This window comes from Nomascus leucogenys, chromosome 8 (assembly GCF_006542625.1).
Source record: "Nomascus leucogenys isolate Asia chromosome 8, Asia_NLE_v1, whole genome shotgun sequence".
NCBI lineage: Eukaryota > Metazoa > Chordata > Mammalia > Primates > Hylobatidae > Nomascus > Nomascus leucogenys.
In genome coordinates, this window is record NC_044388.1 from 4,226,112 (window position 1) to 4,239,885 (window position 13,774).

General features: G+C 57.0%; 1 protein-coding gene across 4 annotated transcripts in view; it reads left to right on the forward strand.

The window, feature by feature from the left end:
• RAPGEF3 (Rap guanine nucleotide exchange factor 3) overlaps nucleotides 1–13,774 on the forward strand; it is a 30,928-nt gene that overhangs the window by 7,222 nt on the left and 9,932 nt on the right. For 3 of the 4 annotated variants that reach the window (XR_004031263.1, XM_030816685.1, XM_030816684.1), the window contains exons 4-25: nucleotides 62–168; nucleotides 371–492; nucleotides 675–843; nucleotides 1,466–1,550; nucleotides 1,899–1,959; nucleotides 2,072–2,148; nucleotides 2,344–2,490; nucleotides 2,950–3,062; nucleotides 3,338–3,426; nucleotides 3,728–3,806; nucleotides 4,019–4,169; nucleotides 4,255–4,337; nucleotides 4,984–5,023; nucleotides 7,815–7,896; nucleotides 8,207–8,353; nucleotides 10,292–10,389; nucleotides 10,855–10,980; nucleotides 11,071–11,252; nucleotides 11,498–11,588; nucleotides 11,702–11,752; nucleotides 12,674–12,761; nucleotides 13,415–13,479. Coding sequence is in view for 3 of the 4 variants with exons in the window: in XM_030816685.1 (XP_030672545.1) it covers nucleotides 62–168; nucleotides 371–492; nucleotides 675–843; nucleotides 1,466–1,550; nucleotides 1,899–1,959; nucleotides 2,072–2,148; nucleotides 2,344–2,490; nucleotides 2,950–3,062; nucleotides 3,338–3,426; nucleotides 3,728–3,806; nucleotides 4,019–4,169; nucleotides 4,255–4,337; nucleotides 4,984–5,023; nucleotides 7,815–7,896; nucleotides 8,207–8,353; nucleotides 10,292–10,389; nucleotides 10,855–10,980; nucleotides 11,071–11,252; nucleotides 11,498–11,588; nucleotides 11,702–11,752; nucleotides 12,674–12,761; nucleotides 13,415–13,479 (2,253 nt within the window). In the remaining variant the exon portion in view is untranslated. The remainder of the gene's footprint in view (nucleotides 1–61; nucleotides 169–370; nucleotides 493–674; nucleotides 844–1,465; nucleotides 1,551–1,898; nucleotides 1,960–2,071; nucleotides 2,149–2,343; nucleotides 2,491–2,949; nucleotides 3,063–3,337; nucleotides 3,427–3,727; nucleotides 3,807–4,018; nucleotides 4,170–4,254; nucleotides 4,338–4,983; nucleotides 5,024–7,814; nucleotides 7,897–8,206; nucleotides 8,354–10,291; nucleotides 10,390–10,854; nucleotides 10,981–11,070; nucleotides 11,253–11,497; nucleotides 11,589–11,701; nucleotides 11,753–12,673; nucleotides 12,762–13,414; nucleotides 13,480–13,774) is intronic. The other variant, XM_030816686.1, reaches the window with a different exon arrangement.

The following is a 13,774-nucleotide window of genomic DNA, read 5'->3' on the forward strand; positions in this document are numbered from 1 at the left end:
GGGACAGGCAGCACCATGAGGGGTTCAGAGCCTGAACCGCTGTGCCCTTCCTCCCTCCAAGGCCTCCACAGAGCGGGTGCTCAGGGCTGGGAGGCAGCTGCATCGGCATCTGCTTGCCACCTGCCCAAACCTCATCCGAGACCGGAAGTACCACCTTAGGCTCTATCGGTGAGTGGAGGCCCTGCTGCCTCCCTGCCCAGCCTCACTGCTTTCTCTCCATTCCACTTTATTTCAGGCACCTGGGCCTCGCCCTGCTTCTAGCACAGGGACGAACCAGGCTTGGGCCTCGGAGGGTGCTTTTCTAATGCATAGTTCCTCCCTCTCCCTGCCACCCTCCTTCCACTGGCCTGTCCCCTTCTACCTTCCATAGGCAGTGCTGCTCTGGCCGGGAGCTGGTGGATGGGATCTTGGCCCTCGGACTTGGGGTCCATTCCCGGAGCCAAGTTGTGGGAATCTGCCAGGTGCTGCTGGATGAAGGTGCCCTCTGCCATGGTGAGCCCAAGCCCAGGGTGGGGTGCCCCGGGCTGGGCTGGGCAGTGAGGGGGACAGGACAGGGCAGTCCTGGGAAGCAGGCACTACTTGGGGAGTGCTGAGGGGTGGCATTGCAGTGGGGTTTCATACCCACATGGCCTCAATTTCCTCTCCTTCCCCACGCCTGGGCCTCTGCCCCCCAGTGAAACACGACTGGGCCTTCCAGGACCGAGATGCCCAATTCTACCGGTTCCCCGGGCCCGAGCCCGAGCCCGTGGGAGCTCATGAGATGGAGGAGGAGTTGGCCGAAGCTGTGGCCCTGCTCTCCCAGCGGGGGCCTGACGCCCTGCTCACGGTGGCACTTCGAAAGCCGTGAGTCAGAATCCCTGCATCCCGTGACCCCAGGCCTCACACAGCACTCAGATTCCACAGTTTCTCAGATTGATCTCTGGGGGCATCCCTTACCTGTTGTGGAGGGAAGGGAACCTGGCTGGCCCAGAAGCCCCTGGCTCTGACTGCCACGGACTCACTGTGTGACCTGGATCCCTCCACACTCCCAAACCCCCCCAAGTCAGTTTCTTCCTCTGTAAATGACAGTGTTGGGCCAGGGGGACCTCTGAGGACCCTTCCCACTCAGAGACACAGTTGTGGCTGAAAGCAAGTGGGTTTTGGAAACTGCAGTCTGGTGGGTCCAGGTTCAAATTCCAGCTGGACCGGCTACTGGCTGGGTGACCTTGAGCCTCCCCATGCTAGTTCCTGTTCTGTCAAGTGAGGATAATAGAACCGCTCCTTAGGGTTGTCGTGAAACAATGCATGCAAAATGCTCATCACAAGCGCTGCCACATGTGCGCACTCAGTAAAGGTTAGCTGCTGCTGCTGACCATCGCTGCTGAGGCACCGTCTGGCACAGGCTTCGCCTGGGTGGGTGGTGTGGCTCCCTGCACCTGGAGGGCCCACGGTTCACAGTGTGCTCCCATCCCTCCTGTCCCTGCAGCCCGGGTCAGCGCACGGATGAAGAGCTGGACCTCATCTTTGAGGAGCTGCTGCACATCAAGGCTGTGGCCCACCTCTCCAATTCGGTCAGTCCTGCCCCTCCCAGCCCTGCCCCGTATCAGGCATCACCTCTTCCTGTGACTTCCCTGAAACTCCAACTGCTGGGCCAGAGGGCATTTCTCCACTTCCATCTATGGCTGGAAATTTTCAGTCTGATTTCTTGCCCTCGGCGCTGCCCTGTCTGAAAATCCTTCCGCCTCTATCAGCCCATTTTCTCCACTTGCTTTGTCTCTTGCCGAATCCTGGGAACACCTGACCTGGCCACATCTTTGTCCCCCAGCACTTGTGTCTTTGGACCTAACTACCCCTAGCAAAAGCCTGGCTGCTCTGCACATGAACTTGTCGCCACCGACTCTCCTATCTCCACCACACAGGTGAAGCGAGAATTAGCGGCTGTTCTGCAATTTGAACCACACAGCAAGGCGGGGACCGTGTGTAAGTCCAGCAGGGCACAAGAAGCCAGGCACAGGGCCTGGACATGGGCAAAAGGATGTGTGAAGGAATGGTAGGTGCCAGGAGGGCCCGGTCTGAGGTATGCTTCTGTCAGTGTTCAGCCAGGGGGACAAGGGTACTTCGTGGTACATTATCTGGAAGGGATCTGTCAACGTGGTGACCCATGGCAAGGTGAGCCCTCCCTCCTCCCCACCCCAGTGCCCTGGGTCCTAACTGCTCCCTGGTCCGTGTCCTCATGGGCAGTGCCTTTGTTGATCTACTGCTGCTGACCCCGTGTCTCCTGTCTGGGTTGTTCTCCTGCCGTGGGTCTGTCCTGGCAAGGGCTGGGGGCGGCAGGGGTGGGCTGAGACTGAGGCCTGGCTGCAGGGGCTGGTGACCACCCTGCATGAGGGAGATGACTTTGGACAGCTGGCTCTGGTGAATGATGCACCCCGGGCAGCCACCATCATCCTGCGAGAAGACAACTGTCATTTCCTGCGTGTGGACAAGCAGGACTTCAATCGTATCATCAAGGTGCTGCTGCTGGGGTCGGGGAGGGCAGGGGCCATTTGTCCAGAGAAGTGATGTGGAGCGAGGAGTAGGGATGAGAGCAGGGGGCCTGTAAGAAGCAGGGCAGGTAGGAGATGCTGGGCTATGACAGCTGGCAGTGGGACCGTGGCCCTGGGTGTGTGTGAGAAGGTGAAGCCCATAGGGCACAGAAGGGGTTCAGTGAGACCAGTAACCTCAGGCTCAGTGTGGGAGACCAGGGGAAGGATGGGCGTGCAGGGGGCGTGGGACTAGGCTGTGGGGGAGGCAGGATGCATGGAAGGAAGGGAAGGCTGAGGAGGTGGAGCCAAAGTCAGAGGTGGGAGAAGGGCTGTGGGTCCCTGTGGGACCCTCGTGGGGCTCAGGGGCTGGAATGAAGGAGGTAGATGAGAGGGTCTAAAGCTGGAACATTATGTGTTGAGCATGGGATTGTGGCCTGTTCTCCAGGATGTGGAGGCAAAGACCATGCGGCTGGAAGAACATGGCAAAGTGGTGCTGGTGCTGGAGAGAGCCTCTCAGGGCGCCGGCCCTTCCGGACCCCCAACCCCAGGCAGGAACCGGTAACACACCTGCCACGCTCCCTCTGCACACTGTCTCTCCTTTCATTTCCCACTCTTTGCTCCCTTCCCCTGTGTCATATCCTTGCCCTCTGGCCACCCGTGGATGGAGAGGTATTGAGGGACCAGGATGTACCTGCTGAGCCAGTCTCCTCCCTGCCCTAAGGTGGGACAGGGCTGGCTAATTGAGAAAAATGATGTAATTGATTATTGATGTCTGCCCAGATGTGGGAGTGGGGAGTAGTGGCACCAGTCCAAAGATTGGCCGTTTCTGCTAGGTATACAGTGATGTCTGGCACCCCAGAGAAGATCCTAGAGCTTCTGTTGGAGGCCATGGGACCAGATTCCAGTGCTCATGACCCAACAGGTAAGGGCAAGAGACACTCTGCCTGCTTTCTGACTCATTGGGTGGTCCTTGCAGCCTGAGAGAGAGCCAGGTACCCTGCATCTGACCTCACCGAACGCTGGATTGGTCTGTGCAGCAGTTGGCAATAAGTCCTCTTACCTGTGCTCTTGGCTTAGTGGGGAGCACTGTCACAGGGGCTGGACACTGCTGGGACCTTGCAAGTGGTGGGATGTGGGGAAGGGTCCTTCCAGCTGTCCATACACCTGTGCTCGGCAGACTTGGCCTCTGAAGCCACCTCCCATCCCCCCACCCTGTCATACAGAGACATTCCTCAGCGACTTCCTCCTGACCCACAGGGTCTTCATGCCCAGCGCCCAACTCTGCGCTGCCCTTCTGCACCAATATCCTTCCAGCCCCAGGGGGATGGTGCGCATAGGGGATAGGGTGGTGCGTGGGGTTGAGAGAAAAGCTCACCAGCGTGGCTGTGCTGAGCCCTCTAAATGCCAGCCTGCTGTGAGGCCCAGCTTGCCAGGGGCCCTGGGCATCCTGCCCCTCCTTTGCCTCAGGTGGGTGGCCCTGGTTGGATGTTGTGGTTCCCTTGACTGGTGCCCACCTTCCACGCGGAGCCTGCGGGTGGCAGCGAGCAGGAGCGCAGCACCTACGTCTGCAACAAGAGGCAGCAGATCTTGCGGCTGGTCAGCCAGTGGGCGGCCCTGTATGGCTCCATGCTCCACACTGACCCTGTGGCCACCAGCTTCCTCCAGGTACCTGGCAGTGAGGCACAGCGGGGCTGGGCTGCCCAGGGTGGATGCAACTACAGCCATCTCAGTGAATCTTGGCTCTTCTTAGAAACTCTTGGACCTGGTGGGCAGGGACACCCGACTCAGCAACCTGCTGAGGGAGCAGTGGCCAGAGAGGCGGCGATACCACAGGTGATGCTTTGACTCTGTTAATTTGTCATTTCCATAACTGGCAGTGCCACAGCGACCAAGGGCATACGCTCTGGAGTCAAGCACTTAGCTTCAGATCCAGGCTGCACCACTTACTTCAATTCCTTGTTCTTATCAGTCCCCTTGCTGTTCACCCTCACGCCACACGTCCATCCATTCTCATGCATCATGCACTCATTCATTTATTCATTCTCACATCCTGAGTGCACCTGCTGTTCTCACTTCCTCCATTGGGCATGCATTTATTACCAAATACCCTCAGTGCCAGCTTCTGCCAGCCCCACCCGGTACATTTCCTAGACTTTATCTTCACCTTTGCAGATATTCCCACGGGAGCAGCTGAGATTCAGGGGGGTCGGGAGCTCATCTGAAACAGCACTCGATCTGAAACCCTGGGTCTGCATCTGCCTTTAACTTTTTCCTTCCCCTCCTGGCCTTGGAAAATCACAAAGTCCAGGGGCCTGGTTTCAAGACCGTGTTTGCCCCTCTTTATGTGATACTTACCTGGTCGTGCTTACCTCTGAACCACTGGTGAGGGCCGGTGGGGGAATCCAGAGCTCCAAGGGCCTCCCTGCTGCAGCCCCAGGGATACCCGGGCTCACTCACCTCCCTTCTCTCTTGTCTGCAGGTTGGAGAATGGCTGTGGGAATGCATCTCCTCAGATGAAGGTGTCTGCCTGGCCCCAGCTTCTTTCCTCTGCTCCTCCTGGACTGCAGGCCCCTCCTTCACCTCCTGACCCTGAGGGGCTCTGTGTGCGTGGGAAACTCTCCTCCCACAGACACACCCTTGGGTCTGTGATAGGTGTTCACGGGGCCCTTGCTGCATGTGGTGCCCTGGGCCAGGCCATGCCAGGAGGCGCAGAGGCCTAAGGTGGCCTCCCTCCTCCCCCACTCCCTGACTCAATGGGCCTTTTATTCCTTTTGGGAGGTAATTCATGCCCACAGGTAGAGACTGGGAGATGAGGAATGGTGGCTGGAATTGGCCTTTGAGGCCCACGGGGCTCCTGGTGGCCAATGCTGTGAGAGCTCAGAGGAAGGCGAGGCCCATCCCTGGAAAGTCAGAGGTGGCCCCAGGCCATTCTCAGCTGGGGCTTAAAGGGAAGCAAAGAGGGGATGAGAAGATGTGACTGCAGCCAGGATTTGGTTGGGGAATGGTGGGAGAAAGAACTGGAAATGTAGATTGGGTTGGTGGTGGGGAGGGCTGCACTGGGAATAAAATCCAGGGGCCTCACCGGCCAGCAGGCTCCCCATGGTCCCACCCTACTGTGTGTCCCAGCCCCTGCCTGCTGGAGGCTCTTACTGGCTTCTCCTCCGCAGGCGAAGCCTGTTCTCCCCTTAGGGCCTTTGCACTTATCCCTTAGCCTAGAAGGGTCTTTCTCTGGCTCTGCCTGACAGGATCCTTCTCATTCTCCTCTCAGCCAAATGCTGGGTTCCCAGACAGGCCCCCTCCCGTCTCCCTATCCGGAGCACCCTCCGCTTTCTCCCCACCATGCTCTGCCTTGGTGACCTCTGTGATTTTCTTCAAAGCACTCTCGCCATGTGGAGTTGTTTTCTTTGCTACTTGCTTTCTGTCCTTTGGTATCTCTCCCATCCCACTGGAGGGTTGACTTCCCTCCTGCGGGCCCCCACCTCCGCTTCTCCGTGCTCACATGCTGCCTGGCTCTTGGCTGACGCTCAGAAACTGATGTGGGCTCGCCCTCGCGGGCCGGGCACTGCGCTAGGTGCTGACGCTGCACTTCATTCAACCCTGGCCTGCGGGGCTGCAGTCAGGCAAGGGGCAGAGCAGTTAAACAACCTGTGATGTGCAGTGACATGGGACACTTTCCCTGAATGTGCACTGGAGTTGGCTCTTCCGACTGTAGTTGGCTCCTGAAAACGGGAGGAGAAGAGCCAACTCCAGTGCAGATTCAGGGAAAGTGTCCCGTGTAAGCGACTACTGGAGTTGAGAGCTGCAGGGGGCGAGGGTGGAGGAAGAAGAGGATTCCTGGTGGGCAAACCCAGGAGGAAAGGGAACCCAGGAGGAGGATCCCTGGAGGAGCGAGAGTAAGAGCAGGACCCCAGAGCAGGCAGGAAGTGGGCAGGGCCCCCTGGGCCAGGGCCAGGGGTCTGATCTTTGTCCTAAGAGCAGTGCAAACCATTAAAGGGGTTTGCGCCAAGGTTGGCAAAGTCTGATTTGTGTTTTGAATAGGTCAGCTAAAGAGCCTGGGCTTTCTCCAGCAGACAATGGCCGCCATTGAAGCCGAGTGCAGGAGCTTCACAAGGCTCTGGTCAGGCAGATTGGAGGAGGAGGGCTGGAAGCACCTGGCAGGGAGGAGGAGGAGCACAGTTGGGCCATTGGAGTAGATAAGGGGTGAGGCCTCGTGGGCAGGTGGAACTGGAGTTAGCCTGGGCAGGGGAGGAGGGGGCACGGGAGACCCATTTCAAAGAAGAATCCTCAAAGCAAGATGACAAACTATGGGAAGTGTGGAGGACCCTGGAGCCGGGGAGAATGGCTGGGGAACAGAGTGGTCTGGGAGGCAGGAGGCAAGGATCTGATGGGTATATGGAGTGTGAGGTAATGGATCACTCATGTGGAAGGATGCAGGGGGTGTTTGAGACCAGGGTTTGGAAGAGAGTTCAGCACTGCTGGTAGTTTTGGGAATCACCCATGTGCAGGCGACACATGAGGCAGTGAGGAACTCTGCAGGGGTCCCTGAGATTTGGAAATGTAGGGAAGAGCAGTGGATTGAGGTCCGAACCTGGAGGATCGGCCATATGCAGGGAGGAGGGACAGAGTCAGTACCAGAGTCGGAAAAAAGCAGGGTGGCAAGGGGAGCCTGCATCAGGAGCCTTGCCTGGCAGGCGCTGCCCTGCCAGCAGAGGCCTGACAGTGGTTTCCACGCACTGCATCGCTGCTGTGGGCTGGGACAGGGCTGCTGACACAGTCGGAGCACAGAGGGGGAAAGGAGCAGGAGGGATTCCAACTCTGCCAGTTAGCTGCTGTGTGGCTTTGGGCATGTTACTTAACCTCTCTGAGCCTCATTTATTTCATCCATAAAATGGAAATAAAAGTAATACTTTTGTATTTTGTCAAAGGCGCATTGTGAATATTTAGATCCTCAGAATGATGCCTGGCTTGTAGCCAATGGTAGCTGGAGGGAAAGGAAGAGAAAACCAAAGTCAACAGCTGAAGGATTTTCATATTAGAACTGCTCTGGACCTATGTGGCAGAGGCAGAAGCACACACACACACGGAGGGGCATGGATTTGCCCTGCCCTTAGACATGCTGTGTCTTCTCCTGGAGCCTTGGTCCCAGGTGCCTTACCTGAGCTCAGGTGAATGTGGCAAGCAGAGCCCTCTGGTGGTGTGAATGCTGTGTGGTGCCCATGCTCCTGGTGACACAGGGCCCTCACAATCCCTCCCTCTACGCTCTCCTCTCATGTCCTCCCAGCCTTATTTTCTCGTTCCTCTTCCTCCCAGGCCCGGAACTTGCCTGTTTGGCTCCCTAACCAGGACGAGCCCCTTCCTGGCAGCAGCTGTGCCATCCGAGTTGGAGATAAAGGTTGGTGGTCTGAGCCAGCTGGGCACAGCCCGACATCTGCACCCTGCTGTCTCTGCCTCTCTTGTCCTGCTGTCATCACTCTTGACCTCGGTGTGCCTGGGCCAAGGTGGCATGCTGTACTCCTCAGGGTCTGTGTTCCAGGCTGCTGGCCAGAGCTGCCTCCTGCATGCCTCTTTTTTGCTCAGGGCCTCCCCACCTGCAGCTCAGCCTCTTGGGGATCCCTCCCACCATTACTGTAATAGCTGCCCTCTCCCTCCTGGGGTGGAGATCAGGCAGCCCTTCCCACAGCTCAGTCTGGTCTCCTCTTCAGTCCCCTATGACATCTGCCGGCCAGACCACTCAGTGTTGACCCTGCAGCTGCCTGTGACAGCCTCCGTGAGAGAAGTGATGGCGGCGTTGGCCCAGGAGGATGGCTGGACCAAGGGGCAGGTGCTGGTAAAGGTCAATTCTGCAGGTGGTGAGTTATGCCCCTGGATAGACCCCAAGGGAGGGTGGCCCCTCGGATCTGCACCCAGGTCCCCCAGTCAAGATCATTGTCATCATTGTCATCTTTCTGGTCTTCCTCAGTGTGAATAATGGCTAGCATTAATGGGAGGGGGAGTGCGTCGGTTCGAAGTGCATTTCATGCAGTGTGTAAGAGCATGAGCTCTGGGGCCTCCTGCTTGCATCTGGCACCAGCCCTTTAGCTCACCATCTGTGTGTCCTCTGGCAGGGTACTTCATCCCTCTGTGCTCAGTTTTATCATCCATAAAATGGGAATAGTAGGAGTACTTGCCTCCTGGAGGAATTATGAGGATCAATTGAGTTCATCTATGAAAGCATTTAGAATGGTGCCCGGCACATAGTGATACATAAGTATTAGCTGCTATTATTATCATCATTTGTGTTTAGTCATTTAATATGAAATAACAACAATCTCATGAGATACAGGTACTTTTATCCTATTTTCAGACAAGAACACTGAAGCTCAAAGGGCGTGAGCTATTCCTCAAGCTCACACAGTGAGAGTAGCTGGTCTTGGAACTTCAGTAGTCTTCATTTGTTTAGTCACTCAGCAAACATTTTTGAGGATCAGCTATGAGCCAGCAATATGTTAGGAGCTGGAGATACCACAGCAGGTAAAACAGGTCGGCTTGATGGCTAAGAGCATAGACTGTGGACTCCTAGCCCTGTGAAGGCATCTTAGACTCACCATTTACTAGCTGTGTGATGCTGGGCAAGTTGCTTAACCTCTCTGAGCCTGCATTTCCTCACCTGTCAGATGAGGACTGTAATTGTATCTACCCACAGGGTTGCAATGGCTACTAAGTGAGCTAATGTGCGTAAAGCACCTCGCACAGGGCCTGCCACACGGTCCGTGCTGAGAACATGGCGGGCTCAGGAGTAATAAGATGGGCCTCCAGAGAACCTGGAACATTCAAAACCACTGTTCTCTGCGGAGGGCACGGGCCTGACAGCTGGAACCCAGGGCAGGCAAGAATTAGGGGCGTTCAAGAAGTGGGGATGAGAAAAGAAAAGCCTTCTCCCTTCAGGAAGTGGGGAGAGTTGAAGGTCACCTGTGTGCCCTGCCCTGGGAAGCACTGCCCTCTGCTGGCCACCTGGTGAGTTGCAGTTGCCCAAAGGTCATGTTTATTGAGACCCTACCACGTGCCAGGCACTGTTGAGAGCACTGATCTCCAAAGCACTTGGATCGACACCCATGTCAATAACCAACATTTAATTAAAACCCACACCCCACTGTGTGAATATTTGTTTGTAAGTAATACACATATATTACTACATTAATGTCATAATAAAGATAGATAAAATAGAAATTGATGGAGTAGACATGCAAAGCAGGTAGAAAAAATAAACATAAGTAGAAGAGCTCATATTTTCCCCAGGCACATGGATGATCTGATGCACCTTACTTTGGAAGTCACTGCTCTAGGGACTGGGGACTCAAGCACAGTCCTAGTCCACGAAGAGCTGATGAAAATCAACATCAAGGCTTATGTAAGACATTTCCGAATTTTCAAAGGGCTTTTATACATAGCATGTACTTATAGCTACTATTTATCTACATTATTTTATTTGACTTATGAAATAGTTGGGGCAAGTCTTATTGTCTCCATTTTACCAGGGAGGAAAGTGAGGCTGAGGGAGGCTCAGACCCTGCCCAGGTTCTTCCTGACTCACTGAGAATCTTTTCTCATCCTCTTGGATGTCCTTCCCTGGGCTGCGTGGCTGCGTGGGCACATGCACCTGTGTATTCTGAGCACCCACCCAGGACTTCAACCCCGCTACTAGGAGAAACAACCTCTCAGCCTCCCAAACAGCACCTCCACCCTGGCCTCCAGCTGCTCCCTGGCCTCCCTCCCTTCACCCACCCAGGCTGCCTCTGCTGTCTTTGCAGATGCCATTGGCCTGCAGCCAGATGCCCGTGGTGTGGCCACATCTCTGGGGCTCAATGAGCGGCTCTTTGTTGTCAACCCACAGGAAGTGCATGAGCTGGTAGGGACCAGGCAGGGTGCCAGGGCCTAGGGAGGAGATCTATTTTGAGTGTGGCAGGGGTGGATTCTGGGGAGGGTCCCAGGAAGAAGAGGGAGGAGGGGCCTGGCTCTGGCTGCTGCTGGGTCCTCAGCACACAAAGGAGTGGGCCTCAGCTGATGGGGGAATTCCCAAGATTGTGCAGGGCAGGGGCTGGTAGCACTGGTTGGGAGCTCCCAAGGAGAAAGAGGAGGACCTGCCCTAGTTAGGGGTTCCCCAGGAGACAGGAGCCCAAAAGGAGGGGTCTCAGCACTGGGGAGCTCTATCCTCCAGCTGCTGTAGCCCCCTAGAGACCCTCTACTCCCCGCTCCTGCCCTCCTAACCCTCCTCCTAACACGAGCATAGAGTCCTTGCCCCAACCCTCTCCCCCTGCCCTGTGCCTTTCCCTGGATTCCTCAGGCAGCCCCCTGAGCACTCTCCCACCCGCAGACCCCACACCCTGACCAGCTGGGGCCCACTGTGGGCTCTGCTGAGGGGCTGGACCTGGTGAGTGCCAAGGACCTGGCAGGCCAGCTGACGGACCGCGACTGGAGCCTCTTCAACAGTATCCACCAGGTGTGGGAGGCAGAGCTGGGGGAGGAGAGCAGGCGGCGGGGCGCCCGGCTTGGCTCAGCACTCACTGACCTCTCCTGCTGCCCCGCCCAGGTGGAGCTGATCCACTATGTGCTGGGTCCCCAGCATCTGCGTGATGTCACCACCGCCAACCTGGAGCGCTTCATGCGCCGCTTCAACGAGCTGCAGTACTGGGTGGCCACCGAGCTGTGTCTCTGCCCTGTGCCCGGGCCCCGGGCCCAGCTGCTCAGGAAGTTCATTAAGCTGGCGGCCCAGTGAGTCCCTGTCCAGTGGGTGGGGCGTGGCCAGAGTCCCCGGGCTACCTTTTCCTAAGCCCCCCTCTTTGCTTAGTATGTTGCCAAATCTGCCACCCTATTTGTTCCCTGGGTCCCCTGGAGCCTCTGCCTTCCCACCCCATCCAGCTTGGGTCTCTGCAGAGGCTGGCCTGGCTGTTGTCTGGGGGCACTGTAGGGGTGGCTGCTTCCCTTACCCTGAGGGTCTCTGGGTCTTCTGCTCACAGCCTCAAGGAGCAGAAGAATCTCAATTCCTTCTTTGCCGTCATGTTTGGCCTCAGCAACTCGGCCATCAGCCGCCTAGCCCACACCTGGGAGGTAAGTGTGGTCTGGAGGGCCCCCTCCTGAGGTCAGGCCTCAGGCCCTCCTGGGAGTGCTGGATGGGGCCGGGCTTCCCCCAGAGCAGCCGCTCATCTGCCTCCTTTTCACAGCGGCTGCCTCACAAAGTCCGGAAGCTGTACTCCGCCCTGGAGAGGCTGCTGGTGAGTGCTCAGCCCTGCCCGGCCTGGCTCTGCTAGGATCAGCTGGGCTCGGCCCTGCCCTCCAGACACCCTCACTCTTGGCTTCCCCGCAGCCCCTCTATCCGTCCTTTGTCACTTTCAGGGTTCCCAACCTTGGCCCAGGGCCTAGCTCCGGCCCGTGAGTTTGGGGAGCTGGCTGAGGAAGGGGTGTTCAGCACTAGGATAGGGGTTGCACGGTGCACTCTGGCCCTCAGTGTGTGCAGGGGGGCAGGAGATCCTGTGTGAAGACTGGGCTGGAGCACGTGGGTGTCCGGTCTTGGGGTCTGAGGTGCCAGGGCAGTGTCAGGGGCTCCAGAGCCCAAGGGCCTGGCATGGAGCATCCCTGGTGCACCAGGGCCTGTCTGCCCCTCAGGAACTCCGAGGGGCTTGTGGGCTAGACCAGTAGAAGAGGCGAGGATAGAGCTGGGGGTGGAACCTCCCACCTCCAGGAACTTTTGAGGATTTTGAGGGTTTTGACTGTTCTGGAGAGAAGCAGAGAAGAGGTACTTCCTCATCATAGCCTGGGAGGTCTTGAGAGAAAATCCACCTCGTGGGGCTAAAGGGATTCAAAGGAGTTTACTCTCCAGAGAGAGAGAGGGAGAGAGAGGGAGGGACACAGAAAGAGACAGGGATAGAAAGGGACAGAGAGGTGACAGCGACAGACTTTTCCAAGAAACCTGGGGCCCCTGTGACTAACTGCTGTGAATTTTCTCAGTGCTAATGGGAGGTTGGAAGCCCTGTGTTTGCCTGTGACAGAGCCTGGGTGAGACCTGGGGCTGAGGAGAGGCTGAGCTGGGGCCTCTGCACCTGCTGTGGGATAGGCATGTGGCCCCTCCTTGGTTGGGTGGGGTCTGTGGTGGCTTAAGGGGTGTGCAACCCCCTCAGTGTGGCTTCTTCCCCTAGGATCCCTCATGGAACCACCGGGTGTACCGACTGGCCCTCGCCAAGCTCTCCCCTCCTGTCATCCCCTTCATGCCCCTTCTTCTCAAAGGTAACAGGGCTTCCTGCCTCCATCCCTCCATTCCCCCCTTCCTGCCTCCATCCCCCATTCCCCCCTTTCTGCCTCCATCCCCCATTCCCCCTTCCTGCCTCCATCCCCCATTCCCCCCTTTCTAACTCCATCCCCCATTCCCCCCTTCCTGCCTCCATCCCCCATTTCTCCCCTTACTGTCTCCATCCCCCATTCCCCACTTCCTGCCTCCATCCCCAACTTCCTGCCTCCATCCCCCATTCCCCCCTTCCTGCCTCCATCCCCCATTTCTCCCCTTCCTGTCTCCATCCCCCATTCCCCCCTTCCTGCCTGCATCCCCCATTTCTCCCCTTCCTGTCTCCATCCCCCATCCCATGCCTATCTGTGTGTGTACCCACACTGCTGGAGAGATTATACCCCAAGTGCTGATGCCTCGGGGAGTGCAGAGATGAATTAGGAGTTCTTAGGCTGGAAGAATGAAGACATCCAGACAAATAAGGGCTGCCTTAAGGGCCTGAGAGATACAAGGAAATGCTGCTGGGGCTTGGAGGGGGCAGAGGCAGGGGCTATATGGAGTGAGGTAGGCCCAAGGGAGCCGTTATGCCCTTCACCTTTTCTGGGCTACAGGAGGGCAGAAGTTTGGGGACCTATGAACAAAACCCATCTCTTTGCAGACATGACCTTCATTCATGAGGGAAACCACACACTAGTGGAGAATCTTATCAACTTTGAGAAGATGGTGAGTCCAGGGAGAGCAGGCGCTCACTACTAACATAGGTTGGAGGACATAACGGTGGCCTGGGAAGGGGCAGGGCTTGGAGGCGGCTTAAACTTGTTATGAATGATATGAGGATGAATATTTACTGTGTAATAGCCCCTGCCTTATTCCACTGCAACTGGGTCTGCCAGGGTGCCAGCCTCAGACATCTCACCATTCAATGAGAGCCCTTCCAGCCCTCTTCTCTCTAAGCCTTTCTCTCCTGGCCTCTGCCTTCTGTCCTCTGCGTGGTCCCCACTGGGCCTCTGGGTGTGCT